Raw genomic sequence first — 17,434 nt, forward strand, 5'->3', positions numbered from 1 at the left:
GAAGAGTCACATAGGGTCCTCTGTAGTTACATTTAGCTGGACTCAGTAGTTACATTTAGCGTGCAGGGTCCTCTATAGTTACATTTAGCGTGCAGGGTCCTCTGTAGTTACATTTAGCTGAACGCAGTAGTTACATTTAGCGTGCAGGGTCCTCTGTAGTTACATTTAGCTGGACTCAGTAGTTACATTTAGCGTGCAGGGTCCTCTGTAGTTACATTTAGCTGAACGCAGTAGTTACATTTAGCGTGCAGGGTCCTCTGTAGTTACATTTAGCGGGAGGCAGTTACATTTAGCGTGCAGGGTCCTCTGTAGTTACATTTAGCGTGCAGGGTCCTCTGTAGTTACATTTAGCTGGACTCAGTAGTTACATTTAGCGTGCACGGTCCTCTGTAGTTACATTTAGCGGGAGGCAGTAGTTACATTTAGCGTGCAGGGTCCTCTGTAGTTACATTTAGCTGGACTCAGTAGTTACATTTAGCGTGCAGGGTCCTCTGTAGTTACATTTAGCGTGCAGGGTCCTCTGTAGTTACATTTAGCGTGCAGGGTCCTCTGTAGTTACATTTAGCAGGACTTGGTAGCAAATGAATGGCTACAATCCCTTTCATTCCCAGTCCTAGGAAGCTTACATGAAATTGACCAGGCCTGGGAAATGGGGGTTCCCTGTTCAGCTGCAAGTGCAAGGGGAGGGAAACCTAAGGTGCTGATGTCTCCCCAGCAGTTGTCTGGCCCCTCTGGCTCCTGGAACCTCCTGTGGGGTCCCCCTGCCTACCTTCCAGCCCGCAGGTTCCTCTGCCAGCTGCCACCACCACCACCACTAAGGCGGAGGCAGCAGGTCTGCCCTTCAGCTCCCTGGAGCTGGCTGGGGCCACCTGTCTTGTATCAAGACTACAGGCATCCTCCAATATGCCCAGCTATTTTGGAGACAGGGGTCTCCTTGCTCAGGCTGGTCTGCAACTCCTGAGCTCAAGCAATCCACCCACCTCTGTCTCTCAGAGTGCTAGGATTACAGGCGTGAACCACTGGCCTTTCTATTTTTTTTAATAGAGAAGGCGACTGTTTTTGCAAGGCTGAACTTGCAAGGCCACTGCACCTGGCCAGAATTTTGATCATTATTGGAGCAGGGATGATATGCACATGTGCAAAGAAAGAGTGCATATCACTCTCTTTAATTTTTATGCCTGTTTAAAAATTCTTATACTAGGGCGGTGCCTGTGGCTTAAAGGGGTAGGGCGCCAGTCCCATATGCCAGAGGTAGGGGTTTCAAACCCAGCCCAGGCCAGAAACTGCAAAAAAAAAAAAAAAAAATTCTTACAATAAATGTGGCAGATTAGTGAGAGATATATGACTAAAACTGATTGTTATATATATGTTTTTTTTTTTTTTTTGTCAAGACACAGTTCTACCCTATGCCCTGAGCAGAGTGCAGTGGTGTTGGAGCTCACTGCAACCTCAGACTCCGGCTGTGGGCATCCTGCTGCCTCAGCCTCCAAAGCCGCTGGGATTACAGACGCTCCCCGCGGCGCGCGGCTGGGTTTTTCCATTTTTCTTCATGAGTCGGGGTCTCACTCTCGCTCAGACAAGCCTCAAACTCCTGAGCTCAAGCAATCCTCCCGCCTCAGCCTCCCACAGTGCTGGGATTACAGGTGTGAGCCACCACACCCGGCGTTTTATATTTTTAAATTTCCCTCTAAGTAATATATCATTTTAATAAGCATAATAAAGAGGAATTGCGTTGTGGCGGGCGCCTGTAGTCCCAGCTACTCGGGAGGCTGAGGCAGGAGAATCACCTAAGCCCAGGAGTTGGAGGTTGCTGTGAGCTGTGTGACGCCACGGCACTCTACCAAGGGCAGTAAAGTGAAACTCTGTCTCTACAAAAAAAATAAATAAATAAAATAAAGAGGAATTAATGGTTAACTAATGATTTATTCTTGGGATAATAGCGTACATAATCCCTCCCAATTCTCCTTGACCCAGGGAAGCTGGGCCCCTTGACCCAGACAGCATCAGCACAGGTGGCTGCCAGCCTGACAGACAGACACAGACACAGTCTGGGAAGTGGCTTGGCAAAATCTTCTGCAAAACTTTTATATGGGCAATATGTGATTGATAACTGAACAATCAAGGTCTTTAATTAAAGCATATTTGCTTTAATTCTTGCCACAACCTTAATTTGATTTATTTTTTTCTCCTGCCACTTGGTAGCATGAGTCCTTACCTATGGGTATTTATAAAAATTAAAATTAAATGGGGGTAGGTGCTGTGCCACAGGTCTGTAATTCTAGCACTCTGGGAGGCTGCGGCAGGAGGATGGAGATCAGCCTGAGCAAGGGCAAGACCCTTTCTCTACTAAAAATAGAAAAACTTAGCAGGGCCTGGTGGTATCACTGTAATCTCAGCTACTTGGGTGGCTGAGGCTGGAGGATTACTTGAGCCCAGGAGTTTGAGGTTACTGTGAGCTAGGCTGATGTGCTGGCACTCTAGCCTGGTAAGTGAGACTCTGTCCCCACTGTCCCTCCCACCCCCCCCAAATAAATGGAATCAGGTACACAGAAGCTATTATTACATGCCAGGTAAAAAATTGTGTGTGGGGGGGGAAAGGGCCAGGGAAGGGGAAGGGAGGGGGGAGGTTAGGGTGGAGGGAGGGCAATGGGTGGGGCCACACCTGCAGTGCATCTTAGAATGGGTACAGGCAAAACTTATTAAATGCAGAATACAAACGTCTATATACAATAACTAAGAAAATGCCATGAAGGCTACATTGAACAGTTTGGTGAGAATATTTCAGATTGTATATGAAACCAGCACATTGTACCCCTTGATTGCACAAATGTACACAGCTATGATTTAACAATAAAAAAATAAAATAAAATAAAAACAAAAAAATTGTGTGTGTGTAAAATATAGGATGTGCTATTATTAAATACTTCAGCTAAATCTGATCATTTCTCTTTTAACCAAGGAATGCAGTATTTTAAATGTGACCACCAGAGGTCCATGTACCTGTACCTCTCCTCCTTGACAGAGAACTGCACCATCACTGCATATCCTTGTGACTCCTACCGGGATTATAGGAATGGCAAGTGTGTCAGTTGCATCACACCACAAAAGGAGTCCTGTCCCCTCCTGGGTAAGTCCAATGAACAATTTCCTCTCTGAAATTGCTTACTTTTACAAAAAGCTTACTTTTGGAATGAGCTTAGAACCATTTTATTATCCAAAAATAGTCCCCAAATGGTGTTTAAAAAAAATCGATAGCTTTTTCTAGCCAATTTGCTCTTTGAACTTCCTCTAGTCTCCTACTAATAAACAGTGTTAGGAAAGTAATCTGTATAGTGTTCCATCCAGAAGGTAGTACAACCTCCCTGAACACTTTATTCTAACCTGGACAAGAAGTTTCCAGAAGAGTTTCCAAGCCTACCCAGGGTATAGTCACTTGAGATAACCTGCTCTTATGGGAACATCCCCTGTCTGTGCCCACCCTAACTTAACAAGCTCTCTGCTGGGAGAGACTCCACAGTGAGCCCAGAGACCCTCCTGCCAAATGAGCCTTGTAGAGTAATCCCTTCCAAGAAGTCATGTCTACAAATGCCCTTGCTTCACACTATGGCTCCTGTGTGTGCATGAACAGGGGATGAGGCTGAGACTGTGGAGGTGGCTGGGGTATTTGCTAGGAGTTATTAGAAATATTCTAAGTGGTGGGCGGCGCCTGTGGCTCAGTGAGTAGGGCACCAGCCCCATATGCTGAGGGTGGCGGGTTCAAACCCAGCCCCGGCCAAACTGCAACCAAAAAATAGCCGGGCGTTGTGGCGGGCGCCTGTAGTCCCAGCTGCTCGGGAGGCTGAGGCAAGAGAATCGCGTAAGCCCAAGAGTTAAGAGGTTGCTGTGAGCCATGTGACGCCACGGCACTCTACCCAAGGGCAGTACAGTGAGACTCCGTCTCTACAAAAAAAAAAAAAAGAAATATTCTAAGTGGTTATGGCTTTGAAATCCAAAGATGACGAGAATTTTCTCATTTTTTTTCCAAAAGGACTAACCAAAGTTAACAGCAGGGAATGCTATAGATAAGAAATTCTCAACTTCATGCATTAGAATCACCTAGGGACTTTTAAAAACATAATGATCGGCTCAGCGCCTGTGGCTCAAGTGGCTAAGGTGCCAGCCACATACACCTGAGCTGGTGGGTTTGAATCCAGCCTGGGCCTGCCAAACAACAATAATGGCTGCAACCAAAAAAACAGCCAGGTGTCGTAGCGGGTGTCTGTAGTCCCAGCTACTTGGGAAGCGGAGGCAGGAGGATCACTTGAGCCCAGGAGTTAAAGGTTGCTGTGAGCTGTGATGCCATGGCATTCTACCCAGTGTGACAGCTTGAGGCTCTGTCTCAATAAATAAATAAATAAATACATAAAAACATAATGATCCCTTAAAGAAAAGACAAATATTTAAGGTGATGGATATCCTAAGTACACTGATTTCATCTTTATAAATTATATGAATGTATTGAATTATCATGTGTAGCCCCAAACTATGTACTTCTATTATGCATCAATTTAAAAAATTGGGTCTGGGTCTCACCTAACATCAATTAAGTCAGAATCTGGAGGTGTGGGGGCAGAGGAGAGAGAGAGGCCCCTCTGAAAGGACTTAACCTTGTTTTATGTAGGGACAGATGTGAAGAAAGATACTTACCTGTTTGGTGACATAGTCACATGGCAAGCCCAGGTTCTGTGCAATTTATGCACTCCCAACCCCCATAGTTCTTTAAGAAACCCTATTGCCCAGGCCCAGAACTTTAACTTAGAAATGAAAACAATGTAATCTAAATATTTGTACCTTCATATTAATCTGAAATTGAATAAAAGAGAAAACATATTACTTTACAAGAATGATGCTACTTTAGGTGTAAACCTGAATCTGTTTTAATCTAGAAGATGAATGTATTACTGAAAAATGTCAGTGCTATTTTTAGTCCATGCCAGTGTGAGCCACTCCCCACTCACTCACCCTATTGCTGAGAAGGAACTGAGCTGGGTCATTCTGCACTTGATCTCTTAGGGATAGGGTCAGCCAGCAAGATGGGTGGCGCTGTGGGTCCTCGTCATGGGAGTGGGAGGGTGGGAGGAAGGTTGTCTCTGAAGTGGTGGCTGCAGTCAATCTTGCTGTTGCTACCTTAGTTGCTTTTATATTACATAATACATGTTAATGTTAAGCTTTTCCAACTTGTGTTACAGGCTATTATGCGGATCACTGGAAGGACTATTTAAAGAAGAAAGATCCCCCGGTGACTAAGGCATTCTTTGACACAGCCGAGGAGAAGCCCTTCTGCAGTGAGTGGTGAATATGTTGGTTTAGCCCAACAATATTATTGTGGGAATGCCTGAGTCTTGGCTTCCTCGCTACTTCTTGGCAAATGAAGACCATGACATGGACTTTGGAGCTAGATGGATCTAGGTCAAATTCTGAGTCTATAATAGCTGTGTGACTTTGGTCAAGTCATTTAACCTCTTTGTGTCTCAATGTCCTAATTGGTAAAATGGGAATAATGAGGTGTATTTTTTAAAATATTGATATTAACATCTCAATAAATCAGAGTTATTAGCTTTACTGATGGCCATTCTCATCCTTAAGATCTTCAGAAAATTGCTTTTTTCCCCAAGAGATATGAAATTGACACTAGAAAAAATAAGATGTCAGCCACCTCTGTGGGTCAGTTCCAGCTCTAAAGCAAACGTGATGACCCAAAGGGTAGAAAGAGGTTGAGTATTCCATGTGGGAGCTAATGAAGCAGCAGGTGATTAGATGCCTTGGGAAGTAACGGGCTGGGATTTGCCTGAGCAGTTGCATCTCTTTCTTGTAATCTTGTGCCCCTTTTAATTTTTCTTGAGAACAACTCTTCTAAAAGAGGTTGCAGATCACTGTGTTTTTCTCTTCCATTGGAGCCATGGATTTGGCATCTGCCTGATCTGCAAGTCCCTGAGCAATAAGGGGCCATGAGATGGCACCTCCAGGCTGACCTGCTTCCTTCATGGGATCATCATTTCCCTGAGCCTCTTTTCCATTCTCTGTTCAAGAGTTAGTACATTTGGCCTGGTGCGATGGTTCATGCCTATAATCCTAGCACGCTGGGAGGCCGAGATGGGTAGATTACCTGAGCTCAGGAGTTTGATGCCAGCTTGAGTAAGAGTGAGACCCCCATCTCTACTAAAAAATAGAAAAACTAGCCAGGCATTGTGTTGGGTACCTGTAGTCCCAGCTACTTGGGAGGTAAAGGCAAGCCCAAGAAATTGAGGTTGCTGTGAGCTATGATGCCATAGCACTTTACCCAGAGTGACAGAGTGAGATTCTGTCTCAAAAAAAAAAAAAAAAAGAGTTAGTGGGCGGCACCTGTGGCTCAGTCGGTAAGGTGCCGGCCCATATACCGAGGGTGGCAGGTTCAAACCCGGCCCCCGGCCAAACTGCAACCAAAAAATAGCTGGGTGTTGTGGCGGGCGCCGGTAGTCCCAGCTACTTGGGAGGTTGAGGCAAGAGAATCACTTAAGCCCATGAGTTGGAGGTTGCCGTGAGCTGTGTGAGGCCACAGCACTCTACCGAGGGCCATAAAATGAGACTCTGTCTCTACAAAAAAAAAAAAAAAAAAAGAGTTAGTGAATTTAACCATAGTGAAGGGATCTTCATCTTTCCCCAAAACAAACTTGACCTTGAGAAGCAAAGATTATAGGGAAGAAAACTAGTTTTCTGAACTTATTTGGTACTTCTGGGATCTAGGATTATAAAGAGGAATAATCATCCCTTACCAGTTATTGTTGTAGTATTTTTTTTTTTTTTTTTTGAGACAGAGCCTCAAGCTGTCACCCTGGGTAGGGTGCTGTGGCATCATAGCTCAACTCCTGGACTTAGGCGATTCTCTTGCCTCCGCCTCCCAAGTAGCTGGGACTATAGGTGCCCGGCTATTTTTTTGTTGCAGCCGTCATTGTTGTTTGGCGGGCCAGGGCTGGATTTGAACCTGCCAGGTCAGTTGTATGTGGCTGGCACCTTAGCAGCTTGAGCCACAGGCGCCGAGCCTGTTGTAGTATTTTTAATTGTATGTTTTTAAAAAAACTCACAAGACATTATTCAGGCAATATATATATATATATATTTTTTTTTCTTTGCAGTTTTTGGCCAGGGTTGGGTTTGAACTCATTACTTCCGGTATATGGGGCTGGCACCCCACTCCTTTGAGCCACAGGTGCCGTCCAAGGCAATATTTTTATAGTCATATCAATATAAACTTTTTTTTTTTTGTAGAGACAGAGTCTCACTGTACTGCCCTCGGGTAGAGTGCCGTGGCGTCACACGGCTCACAGCAACCTCTAACTGTTGGGCTTACGCGATTCTCTTGCCTCAGCCTCCCCAGCAGCTGGGACTACAGGCGCCTGCCACAACGCCTGGCTGTTTTTTTTGTTGTTGTTGCAGTTTGGCCGGGGCTGGGTTTGAACCCGCCACCCCCGGCATATGGGGCCGGCGCCCTACTCATTGAGCCACAGGCGCAGCCTAAACTTTTTTTTTAAGATAGAGTCTGCCGTGTCACCTGGGCTAAAGTGTCATGGCCTCAGCCTAGCTTTAGAGACGGGATCTTGCTGTTGCTTAGGCTGCCCTCGAACTCCTGAGTTCAGGCAATCTACCCGCTTCAGCCTCCCAGAGTGTGAGGGAGGTGTAAGCCACTGTGCCTGATCCTTCCATTTTCTTTTTTCTTATTATCATTCTTTCTTGCATTTTGTGAATACAGTAAAGTGTGCTGAGTAATGAGAGGGAAGACCAGAAAATGACAGGAACTCCAAGATAGGAGACCTGACCTAGTCTGGAGGTCAGGAAGGCTTCCCAGAGGAGCAAACATTAAGCTGAAACCTGAAGAATGGGTCTGAAAAGCTGTAGGTTGGGGAAGGCCCAGGCGCAAGAGAGAGCTTGGCAGTGTGGGAGTGCAAGTGGCGTGGCTTAAGAAAGAGATGAGGTTAGGCAGGCTGGTGGACATGATCCAAATTAGGGAGGACCCTTGTCAGTCATGGAGAGTCTCCAAGGGGTCACTTGATGGGCAGGAATTAAAGTGAATTGACCACACTCTGCATTAGGCCATGAGACTTCAGTCTATACGTGGGAACATTGTGAAGCTTGAACATGGTGACTGGATACCACTGGACTCTACTGGTATGTGGTATTACTATTCACACAGTCTTTATCAAATAGAAGAGAAAGATCATTAGAAAATTCTGTCCTGAACCTTTGCAGAGAAACTCAAGAGGAAGGGAAAAAGAGACTCAGTTATAGGGAGGTTGGGTTTTAGGAATCAGCCCCTCAGGGGCGCCATTGAGAGCACCTCTCTCTTACCTCGTTCCTTCCCCATTTTGCAGTGTATCATTACTTCGTGGATATTCTAACTTGGAACAAGAACACAAGAAGAGGGGCTATTACCATCAAATTGAGAGACAAAGCTGGAAACACCACAGAATCCAAAATCAATCAGTAAGTTGAGTTGTAATAGTTTACAGTTTGTTCTTTCTCTTCTTGCGCAGAGAAATGAAATCCCAAATATTCCTACTTTCTTTTTTTTTTTTTTTGTAGAGACAGAGTCTCACTGTACCGCCCTCGGGTAGAGTGCCGTGGCATCACACGGCTCACAGCAACCTCTAACTCTTGGGCTTACACGATTCTCTTGCCTCAGCCTCCAGAGCAGCTGGGACTACAGGCGCCTGCCACAATGCCCGGCTATTTTTCTGTTGCAGTTTGGCTGGGGCTGGGTCCGAACCCTGGCCGGCGCCCTACTCACTGAGCCACAGGCGCCGCCCATATTCCTACTTTCTTATTCACAGATCTCTGCTTTTACTTGTTCTGCAAAAGATACAGGGAGACACACTGCTTAGTTGCTTGCCCCGGCTTTTGATCTCCCAGGCTCTTTATAAACGGAATCGGTGCAAAGGTTTTTCTTTCTCTCTCTTCTTTCTGCTTCCCTTTTGTCCTTCCTTCCTTTCTCCCTCCATTCCTCTCTCTTCCCCTTTCCCCTTTCTCCATTCCCGACATTGCTCCCCTCCTTACTTCCTTTGATTAAACATAAATACAATAATTATCCCTGCTTGCTGTGGAGGATTTAAACAACAAAGGCATATGCTGATTTAATCATTTCACATGTATGCATACATCAAACATCACATTGGGCTGGGTATAGTGGCTCGGGCCTGTGATTCTAGCCCTCTGGGAGGCCGAGGCAGGAGGATTCGCTTGACCTCAGGAATTGGAGATCAGCCTGAGCAAGAATGAGACCCCATCTCTAAAAATAGAAAAACTAGCCAGGCATTGTAGCAAGCACCTGTAGTCCCAGCTACTTGGGAGGTTGAGGCAAGAGAATCACTTTAGCCCAAGAGTTTGAGGTTGTTGTGAGTGTGAGAGACACCATGGCACTCTACCAAGGGTGACAAAGTGAGACTCTGTCTCAAAAAAAAAAAAAAAAATCACATTGTACTCTATAAATGTATACAATTATGATTTGTCAGTTAAAAACAATATTAATTAAAACAATGAATATGAGGGCGGTGCCTGTGGCTCAGTGAGTAGGGCGCTGGCCCCATATGCCGAGGGTGGCGGGTTCAAACCCAGCCCCTGCCAAACTGCAACAAAAAAATAGCCGGGCGTTGTGGCGGGCGCCTGTAGTCCCAGCTACTCGGGAGGCTGAGGCAAGAGAATCGCTTAAGCCCAGGAGCTGGAGGTTGCTGTGAGCTGTGTGATGCCACGGCACTCTACCAAGGGCCATAAAGTGAGACTCTGTCTCTACAAAAAAAAAAAAAAAAAATGAATATGCAACGTAAGAATATAAGTCATCCCACCAATAATTCCACCCCTAAAGGCAAAGGGCATCCACCCACATTCTTTTTTTTCTTTTTTTTTTTTTTTGAGACAGAGTCTCACTTTGTTGCCCCGGTAGAGTGCTATGGCATCACAGCTCACAGCAAGTTCCAGCTCTTGGGCTTAGGCAATTCTCTTGCCTCAGCCTCCTGAGTACCTGGGACTACAGGCACCTGCCACAGCGCCCAGCTATTTTTTTGTTGCAGTTTGGCCGGGGCCAGGTTTGAACCCGCCACCTTCAGTATATGGGGTCTGCGCCCTACTCACTGAGCCACAGGCACCATCCCACTCACATTCTTATTTTAATCATGTTTGTGAAAAGTCACCACCAATTAGAAAATATATAAAAAAAGAAAATAGTTGTTATGGTATATGATGAGATTATGGGTACTCTTGTTTTCAAGATAAACTGTAACGTTTTTAGTATTCTTTTTACAATTTAAAATAAGAGAAATGATATTAAAGCACATACCATGAGTTTGTCCAGTTTTTTTTTTTTTTTTATAGAGACAGAGTCTCACTGCCCTTGGTAGAGTGCTGTGGCGTCACACGGCTCACAGAAACCTTCAGCTCTTGGGCTTATGTGATTCTCTTGCCTCAGCCTCCTGAGCAGCTGGGACTGCAGGCGCCCGCCACAACGCCTGGCTATTTTTTCTTTGTTGCAGTTTGGCCGGGGCTGGGTTTGAACCCACCACCCTCGGTATATGGGGCCAGTGCCCTACTCGTTGAGCCACAGGTGCTGCCCAAGTTTGTCCAGTTTTATCAGACTGTGGGAATAGATGGAATCTTGGTCAACGTTATTATCTGCCCTATTGATTCTCCCTGTATTCATGAATTTCTTTTTTACTTTTATTTTATTTATTTATTTTTTTGGCAGTTTTTGGCCAGGGGCAGGTTTGAACCCACCACCCCCAGTGTATGGGACTGGCACCCTATTTCTTGAGCTCCTTTATTTTTTTTCTTTTTTATTTTTTTGTAGAGACAGAGTCTCACTGTACCGCCCTCGGGTAGAGTGCCGTGGCATCACACAGCTCACAGCAATCTCTAACTCTTGGGCTTACGCGATTCTCTTGCCTCAGCCTCCCGAGCAGCTGGGACTACAGGCGCCCGCCACAACGCCCAGCTATTTTTTTGTTGCAGTTTGGCCGGAGCTGGGTCCGAACCCGCCACCCTTGGCATATGGAGCCGGTGCCCTACTCACTGAGCCACAGGCGCCGCCCAATTTCTATTCTTTTAATTTTGGTAAGATTTGATTTGTATCCTAGGATATGGTCTGTTTTTGAGTATGTACCATGGGCTGACGAAAAAATGTATATTGTTTAGCTCTGGGATGGTATGTTCTGTATATGTCTATTAATCCATTTGTTCTAGGGTCACATTTAAGTCCTTTGTATCTTTGTTTAGTTTCTGTTTAGAGGATCCCATGAGTTCTGTCAGAGGGGTATTAAAGTCCCCGGAGATTATTGTGTTCTGGGATATCATATTGCTCAGACCCATCAATGTCTGTTTCATAAATCTGGCATTATTTAAGTTGGGTACATAAATATTTATTTTTTATTTTTTATTTTTGGCCAGAGCTGGGTTTGAACCCATCACCTCTGGTATATGGGGTCGGTGCCCCACTCCTTTGAGCCACAGGCGCTGCCCTGGGTGCATAAATATTTAAAATTGAAATGTCTTCTTGTTGTATTGTTCCTTTGACCAATATAAAGTGTCCATCTTTGTCTTTCTTAACTTTAGTCGTTTTACATCCACTTTTTTTCTTTTTTTAGAGACAGAGTCTCACTTTGTCACCCTTGGTAGAGTGCTGTGGCATCATAGCTCACAGCAACCTCAGCTCTTGGGCTTAGGTGATTCTCTTGCCTCAGCCTCCAGAGTAGCTGGAACTACAGGTGCCTGCCACAACACCTGGCTATTTTTTTTGTTGTTGTTGCAGTTTGGCCAGGGCTAGGTTTGAATCCCCACCTTTGGTATATGGGGCCAGCACCCTACTCACTAAGCCACAGGTGCCACCCTTTACATCCACTTCTATCTGAAAATAAATTTGCAACCCTTCCTTTCTTCTGATTTCCATTAGCTTGAAATACTGTTTTCTATCCCTTAACCCTGAATCTTGATTTGTCCTTCAAGTTCAAGTGTGTTTCCTGGAGTCAGCATATGAATGGCTTGTGCTTTTTTTTCTTTTTAATTTTGAAAACCTACTTCATTGTATTTTTATCTACTTAAGCTCTTTTACCATCTCTGCTCTGCCCACACTCAGCTCATACCACAGGATATCTTTCCTGTAGATTTTCATAAAGCTTGGATTAATTTTCCCTAATTCATTGTGGCATAAAATAGAGTCAAGAAAGCTTTTACAATATCCTACATTAGCCTGTGTTCTAAAAATTGCAATATCTAGGTGGCACCCATAACTCAATGGGTAGGGTGCTGGCCACATACACCAAGGCTGGCAGGTTCAAAAAAAACAACAGTGACAACTGCAACAACAATAACAACAACAAAAAATAGCCAGGCACTGTGGTGGGTGCCTGTAGTCCCAGCTACTTGGGAGACTGAGACAAGAGAATCACTTAAGCCCAAGAGTTTGAGGTTGCTGTGAGCTGTGATGTCCTGGCACTCTACCTGGTGGGACGGCTTGAGACTTAGTCTCCAAAAAAAAAAAAAAAAAAAAACAACATTGCAATATCTGGGCGGTGCCTGTGGCTCAAGGAGTAGGGCGCCGGTCCCATATGCCGGAGGTGGCGGGTTCAAACCCAGCCCCGGCCAAAAAATCACAAAAAAACAAACAAACAAAAAACAACATTGCAATATCTGATGCACATGCAAGCACAAGTTAACTCATTATCAGTCAACAACATTTGGGGGTAAAAAGATTAAGGCTTATGCTTTTGCAACCAATCTGCCAGCCTCTGCCTCTTCAATGGTGAATTCAATCCATTAAAATTTATTGAGTGAGGGTGGCACCTGTGGCTCAAGGAGTAGGGCGCTGGCCCTATATGCTGGAGGTGGTGGGTTCAAACCCAGCCCTGGCCAAAAACTGCAAAAAAAAAAAAAAAAAATTTATTGAGTGAATTGATAAGTGTGGTGGAGTTCTATTCATCTTGTTTTGTGAAAGTCGTTGGGTAGTTTTATCTTTCACACCACTGTGGAAGCTAAGTTTTGACTTTTAGCTTCTAGGTATTTACTTTGCTACTGGTCCATTTTGATGGTCAGTGTTGAGAATAGGTCTAAGTATTTCTGTAGAGCTGGTCTTGTTGTGGCAAATTTCCTCAGTGTTTGTATATCCGCAAAAGATTTGATTTCTCCATCAATTTTGAAGCTTAATTTAGTAGGATACAGAAAATTATTTTGTTGAAGGTGGATGACCATGCTCTTCTGGCTTGGAAAGTTTCAGTTGAAAAGTCTGCTGTCGGTTGGCGCTGTGGCTCAAAGGAGTGGGACCCCATATGCCAGAGGTGGCGGGTTCAAACCCAGCCCCAGCCAAAAACTGAAAAAAAAAAAACAGTCTGCTGTCATCCTAATGACTTTGCCTCTGTAGGTTAGTTGGTGCTTACTCCTGGCTGCTTGCAGAATTTTTCTTTCATCTTGACTTCAGACAGGTTCATAACAATGCATCTTGGACAAACTCTGTTTGAGTTGAGATGACCCAGGGTTCGATATCCATCTGAAAAGAGTGTGTTGGGATCTTTAGTAAAACTTGGGGAGTTTTCATTTATGATAGTCTCCAGTAGGGTTTCCATTCCATTGGGATGATCTTCTTCAGGGATCCCTATTATTTGTATTTTTGAATGCTTCATGGAGTCTCATAGTTCTCTAAGTGACTGTTCTGCATTCTCTTTCTTCTTTTCTGCCCCTTTGACTACCTGGGTTAACTCAAAAATTTTATCCTCTAGTGCTGAGGTTCTTTCTTCTCCATGGTCTAACCAATTTTTGATACTTTCCACTGCATCTTTACATTCCTTATTTCCTTAAGCTCCACCATATCCTTTCTATATTCTACATATCTCTGGTTCTGTCTTTCCATTTTCTTCTCCATTCCTTTTATTGTCTTTTTTATTTTATTTTTTATTTTAGGGACAAGAGTTTCACTTTACCACCCTCGGTAGAGTGCCATGATGACACACGGCTCACAGCAACCTCCAGCTCTTGGGCCCAGGCGATTCTCTTGCCTCAGCCTCCCGAGCAGCTAGAACTATAGGCGCCTGCCACAATTCTCAGCTATTTTTTTTGTTGCAGTTTGGCCGGGGCTAGGTTTGAACCCGCCACCCTCAGCATATGGGGCCGGCCTTTTATTGTCTTTATCATCTATATTTTAAATTCCCTTTTCGTCAAGTCCATTAACTATTTATAGGTGGAGTCTTCTGCAGTAGCTGCCTCACGGTCCCTTGGGGGAGTTGCTCTGTTTTGGTTTTTCGTGTTGCCTGAATTTTTCTGTTGGTTCCTCCTCATGTGTTCTTTCTACCTGTTCACCTCCTTTTTCCTTCTCGTGTCCTCCTTTGCTTGAAATTAATTTGTCTCAGAGCTTAGGTCAAAAGGAAGAGAAGGGTAAAGTGCAAGCAGAGAGAAACAAGAGGAAAAGAAAGAAGAGAAAAGAAGGAAAGAGAAAAAGAAAAGAAAAATTAAAAAAAAGGGAAGGGAGATGAAAGAAAAGAATTGATGAATAGGAGAGAATGAGGACAGGAAGAGAGAATGAGAGTAATAGAAGAAATGATATTGATTAGTACGGTGTTAAGGCCACTCCTGTAATTCAAGCAGTTTGAGGGGTTGGGCTAGGAGCTCCTTACCAGCCTCAGGACAGCCAAACTCTTCCTCTTGACCAAAAATACAGGAGTCCCTGCTGTTGATGAAAGTAAAAATGGAAGTTAAGAATAGAACCAACTTACTTAATCATTAATTTTTTTTTTTTTTTTTTTGTAGAGACAGAGTCTCGCTGTACCGCTCTCGGGTAGAGTGCCGTGGCGTCACATGGCTCACAGCAACCTCTAACTCCTGGGCTTATGCGATTCTCTTGTCTCAGCCTCCCGAGCAGCTGGGACTACAGGCGCCCACCACAATGCTGGCTACTTTTTGTTGCAGTTTGGCCGGGGCTGGGTTTGAACCCGCCACCCTCGGCATATGGGGCCAGCGCCCTACTCACTGAGCCACAGGCACCGCCCTTAATCATTAATTTTTAATTTAACTTGTTAATATGTTGTTTAGGATATTGCATCCTCATTTATAAGTGACATGTATTTGTAATTTCCCCTTTATAATAATGTATTTTCTCCAATTTTAATATCAGGTATACCCAGATCAAGTAGTATGATTTTCAAGTACTTCTTTTTTTTCCAATTGTCTATAAGATTTGGCATGATCTGTTTTTCGAAATTATCTTTTACTTTTATTCATAAATATTAGTTGTCTATTTTTTGATACTTAAAGAAAATAATAATAAGTTAACTGATGACTCCATACTGAATCTCAGAGTCAAAGCATTCTATAATAGACATACTCTTATTTGACAATGTGAATGTTACTTTCTTTGCATTATTATTGTTATTTTTATTGCTTAATATTTCGATGTAGCAATTGTCTGATTCCTTTTCTGAATGTATTTATGTTCGTTCTTTAGGAGGTTTTTGTTTCTAGTCCTTATCTTAAACATTGTCATTGTTATTAAATTTTAAGCCTTTTTAATTTTGTGAAGGCAAAAAAATGGAAACCTAATAAACACATGTATATGTAAAAATTAAAAATGAAAAGAAAAAAAAAGAATAGAACCAACAAGGGGCAGTGCCTGTGGCTCAGTGGGTAGGGCGCTGGCCCCATATACCCAGGGTGGCGGGTTCAAACCTGGACCTGGCCAAACTGCAACAACAAAAAAAATAGCCAGATGTTGTGGTAGGTGCCTGTGGTCCCAGCTACTCAGGAGGCTGAGGCAAGAGAATCGCCTAACCCCAGGAGTTGGAGGTTGCTGTGAGCTGTGTGATGCCACAGCACTCTACCAAGGGTGATAGAGTGAGACTCTGTCTCTACAATTAAAAAAAAAAAAGAATAGAACCAACAAAACAAATTAGCAAAAGTAAAACACAATAAAACAAACAAACAAAAGCTCAAATAGCCAAAACTGCCTTAGCAATATGGATAGCAGAAGGGACCAACTTTAATAGGAATATATAATGTTGCAATATGTCACCAGGACATCAGGTGGCGCTGTGGGTTTTTTAGGAGATGGAGGGCAGAGCCAGTAACCTCTATGGTCCTTAATTCCTAACTTAGTTGACTTTTGTGATCACCTGATTTCCTCAGGAATCGGACCCTGCTGGGTTGAGGTCTTAAAGTTCTCCTGAGTCATTCAGGGGCCAGTCTCACAGTGTCCCCTGACTCCAGTTCCTGTGAGGTGCAGGGGTCCCTAAGCCTCTCCTGTGGAGAATTAAGACGGCTGTGCTTTAGGCCCCTGCTAAGACCTTCTCACAACCTTCCCACAATGGCAGTCCCCTTGCCACCATTACTTTCCTACTATGGCTGTCTCACCAGCCACCAAACTGATGGCCAGTCCACTCCAACTGGTATTCAAATCTGGTGTGGTATACTGTTAGAGTCCTCCCACTCTTCCAAGCTTTCCACTCAACTCACAGCTTACCCACCAAACCAAAAACTCTAGAAAGGGTTCCTCTGGTCCTAGATCTCTGTGGAGGAGGCCATCGGATCCTGGTGGGTCACAATGAATTGCCCAATACCTCAGATTTCCACCACTCTGGATCACACACTACATCCAGCTCACCACCTCCTCGCTGTGCTCCCTGGAGCTATTACTCCAGGCCTGGTCCCTGTGCTAGGTGTTGCTGGGTTTGCTCTTTTTCCCAGTCCTACGTGAAGCACTCAGCTGAATGATCTTTCTGGTCTGCCATTTTGTTCCCAGTAAGTATATTGCTTTTCTTTCTTTCTTTTTTTAAAGAACCTTTATTTTATTTATTTATTTATTTTATTTTTTTGCAGTTTTTGGCCGGGGCTGTGTTTGAACCTGCCACCTCCAGTATATGGGGCCAGTGCCCTACTCCTTTGAGCTACAGGTGCCGCCCTATATTGCTTTTCTGAACTCTTTTTTTTTTTTGACAGAGTGTCACTATGTCATCCTCAGTAGAGTGCCATGGTGTCGCATCTCACAGCAACCACAAACTCTTGGGCTTAAGCAATTCTCTTGCCTCAGCCTCCCAAGTAGCTGGGACTACAGGCGCCCACCACAATGCTTGGCTATTTTTTTGTTGCAGTTGTTATTGTTTATCAGGCCCAGGCTGGGTTCGAACCTGCCAGCCTTAGTGTATGTGGCTGGTGCCCTAACCACTGTGCTATGGGTGCCAAGCCTCTTAACTCTTTTTTTTTTTTTTTCGTAGAGACAGAGTTTCACTTTATGGCCCTAGGTAGAGTACCATGGCATTACATAGCTCACAGCAACCTCTAACTCCTGGGCTTAAGTGATTCTCTTGCTTCAGCCTCCCAAGTAGCTGGGACTACAGGTGCCCATTACAATACCCGGCTATTTTTTTGTTGTTGTTGCAGTTCGGCCCGGGCCAGGTTTGAA

General features: G+C 44.3%; 1 protein-coding gene across 2 annotated transcripts in view; it reads left to right on the forward strand.

Moving 5' to 3' along the window:
• The window catches only part of LIPH (lipase H), a 73,371-nt gene that overhangs the window by 44,929 nt on the left and 11,008 nt on the right, over positions 1-17,434 (forward strand). For both annotated transcript variants that reach the window (XM_053565571.1, XM_053565570.1), the window contains exons 6-8: positions 2,960-3,127; positions 5,229-5,324; positions 8,385-8,496. In XM_053565571.1, coding sequence (XP_053421546.1) covers positions 2,960-3,127; positions 5,229-5,324; positions 8,385-8,496 — 376 coding nt within the window. The remainder of the gene's footprint in view (positions 1-2,959; positions 3,128-5,228; positions 5,325-8,384; positions 8,497-17,434) is intronic.

Source organism: Nycticebus coucang, chromosome 16, assembly GCF_027406575.1.
Source record: "Nycticebus coucang isolate mNycCou1 chromosome 16, mNycCou1.pri, whole genome shotgun sequence".
NCBI lineage: Eukaryota > Metazoa > Chordata > Mammalia > Primates > Lorisidae > Nycticebus > Nycticebus coucang.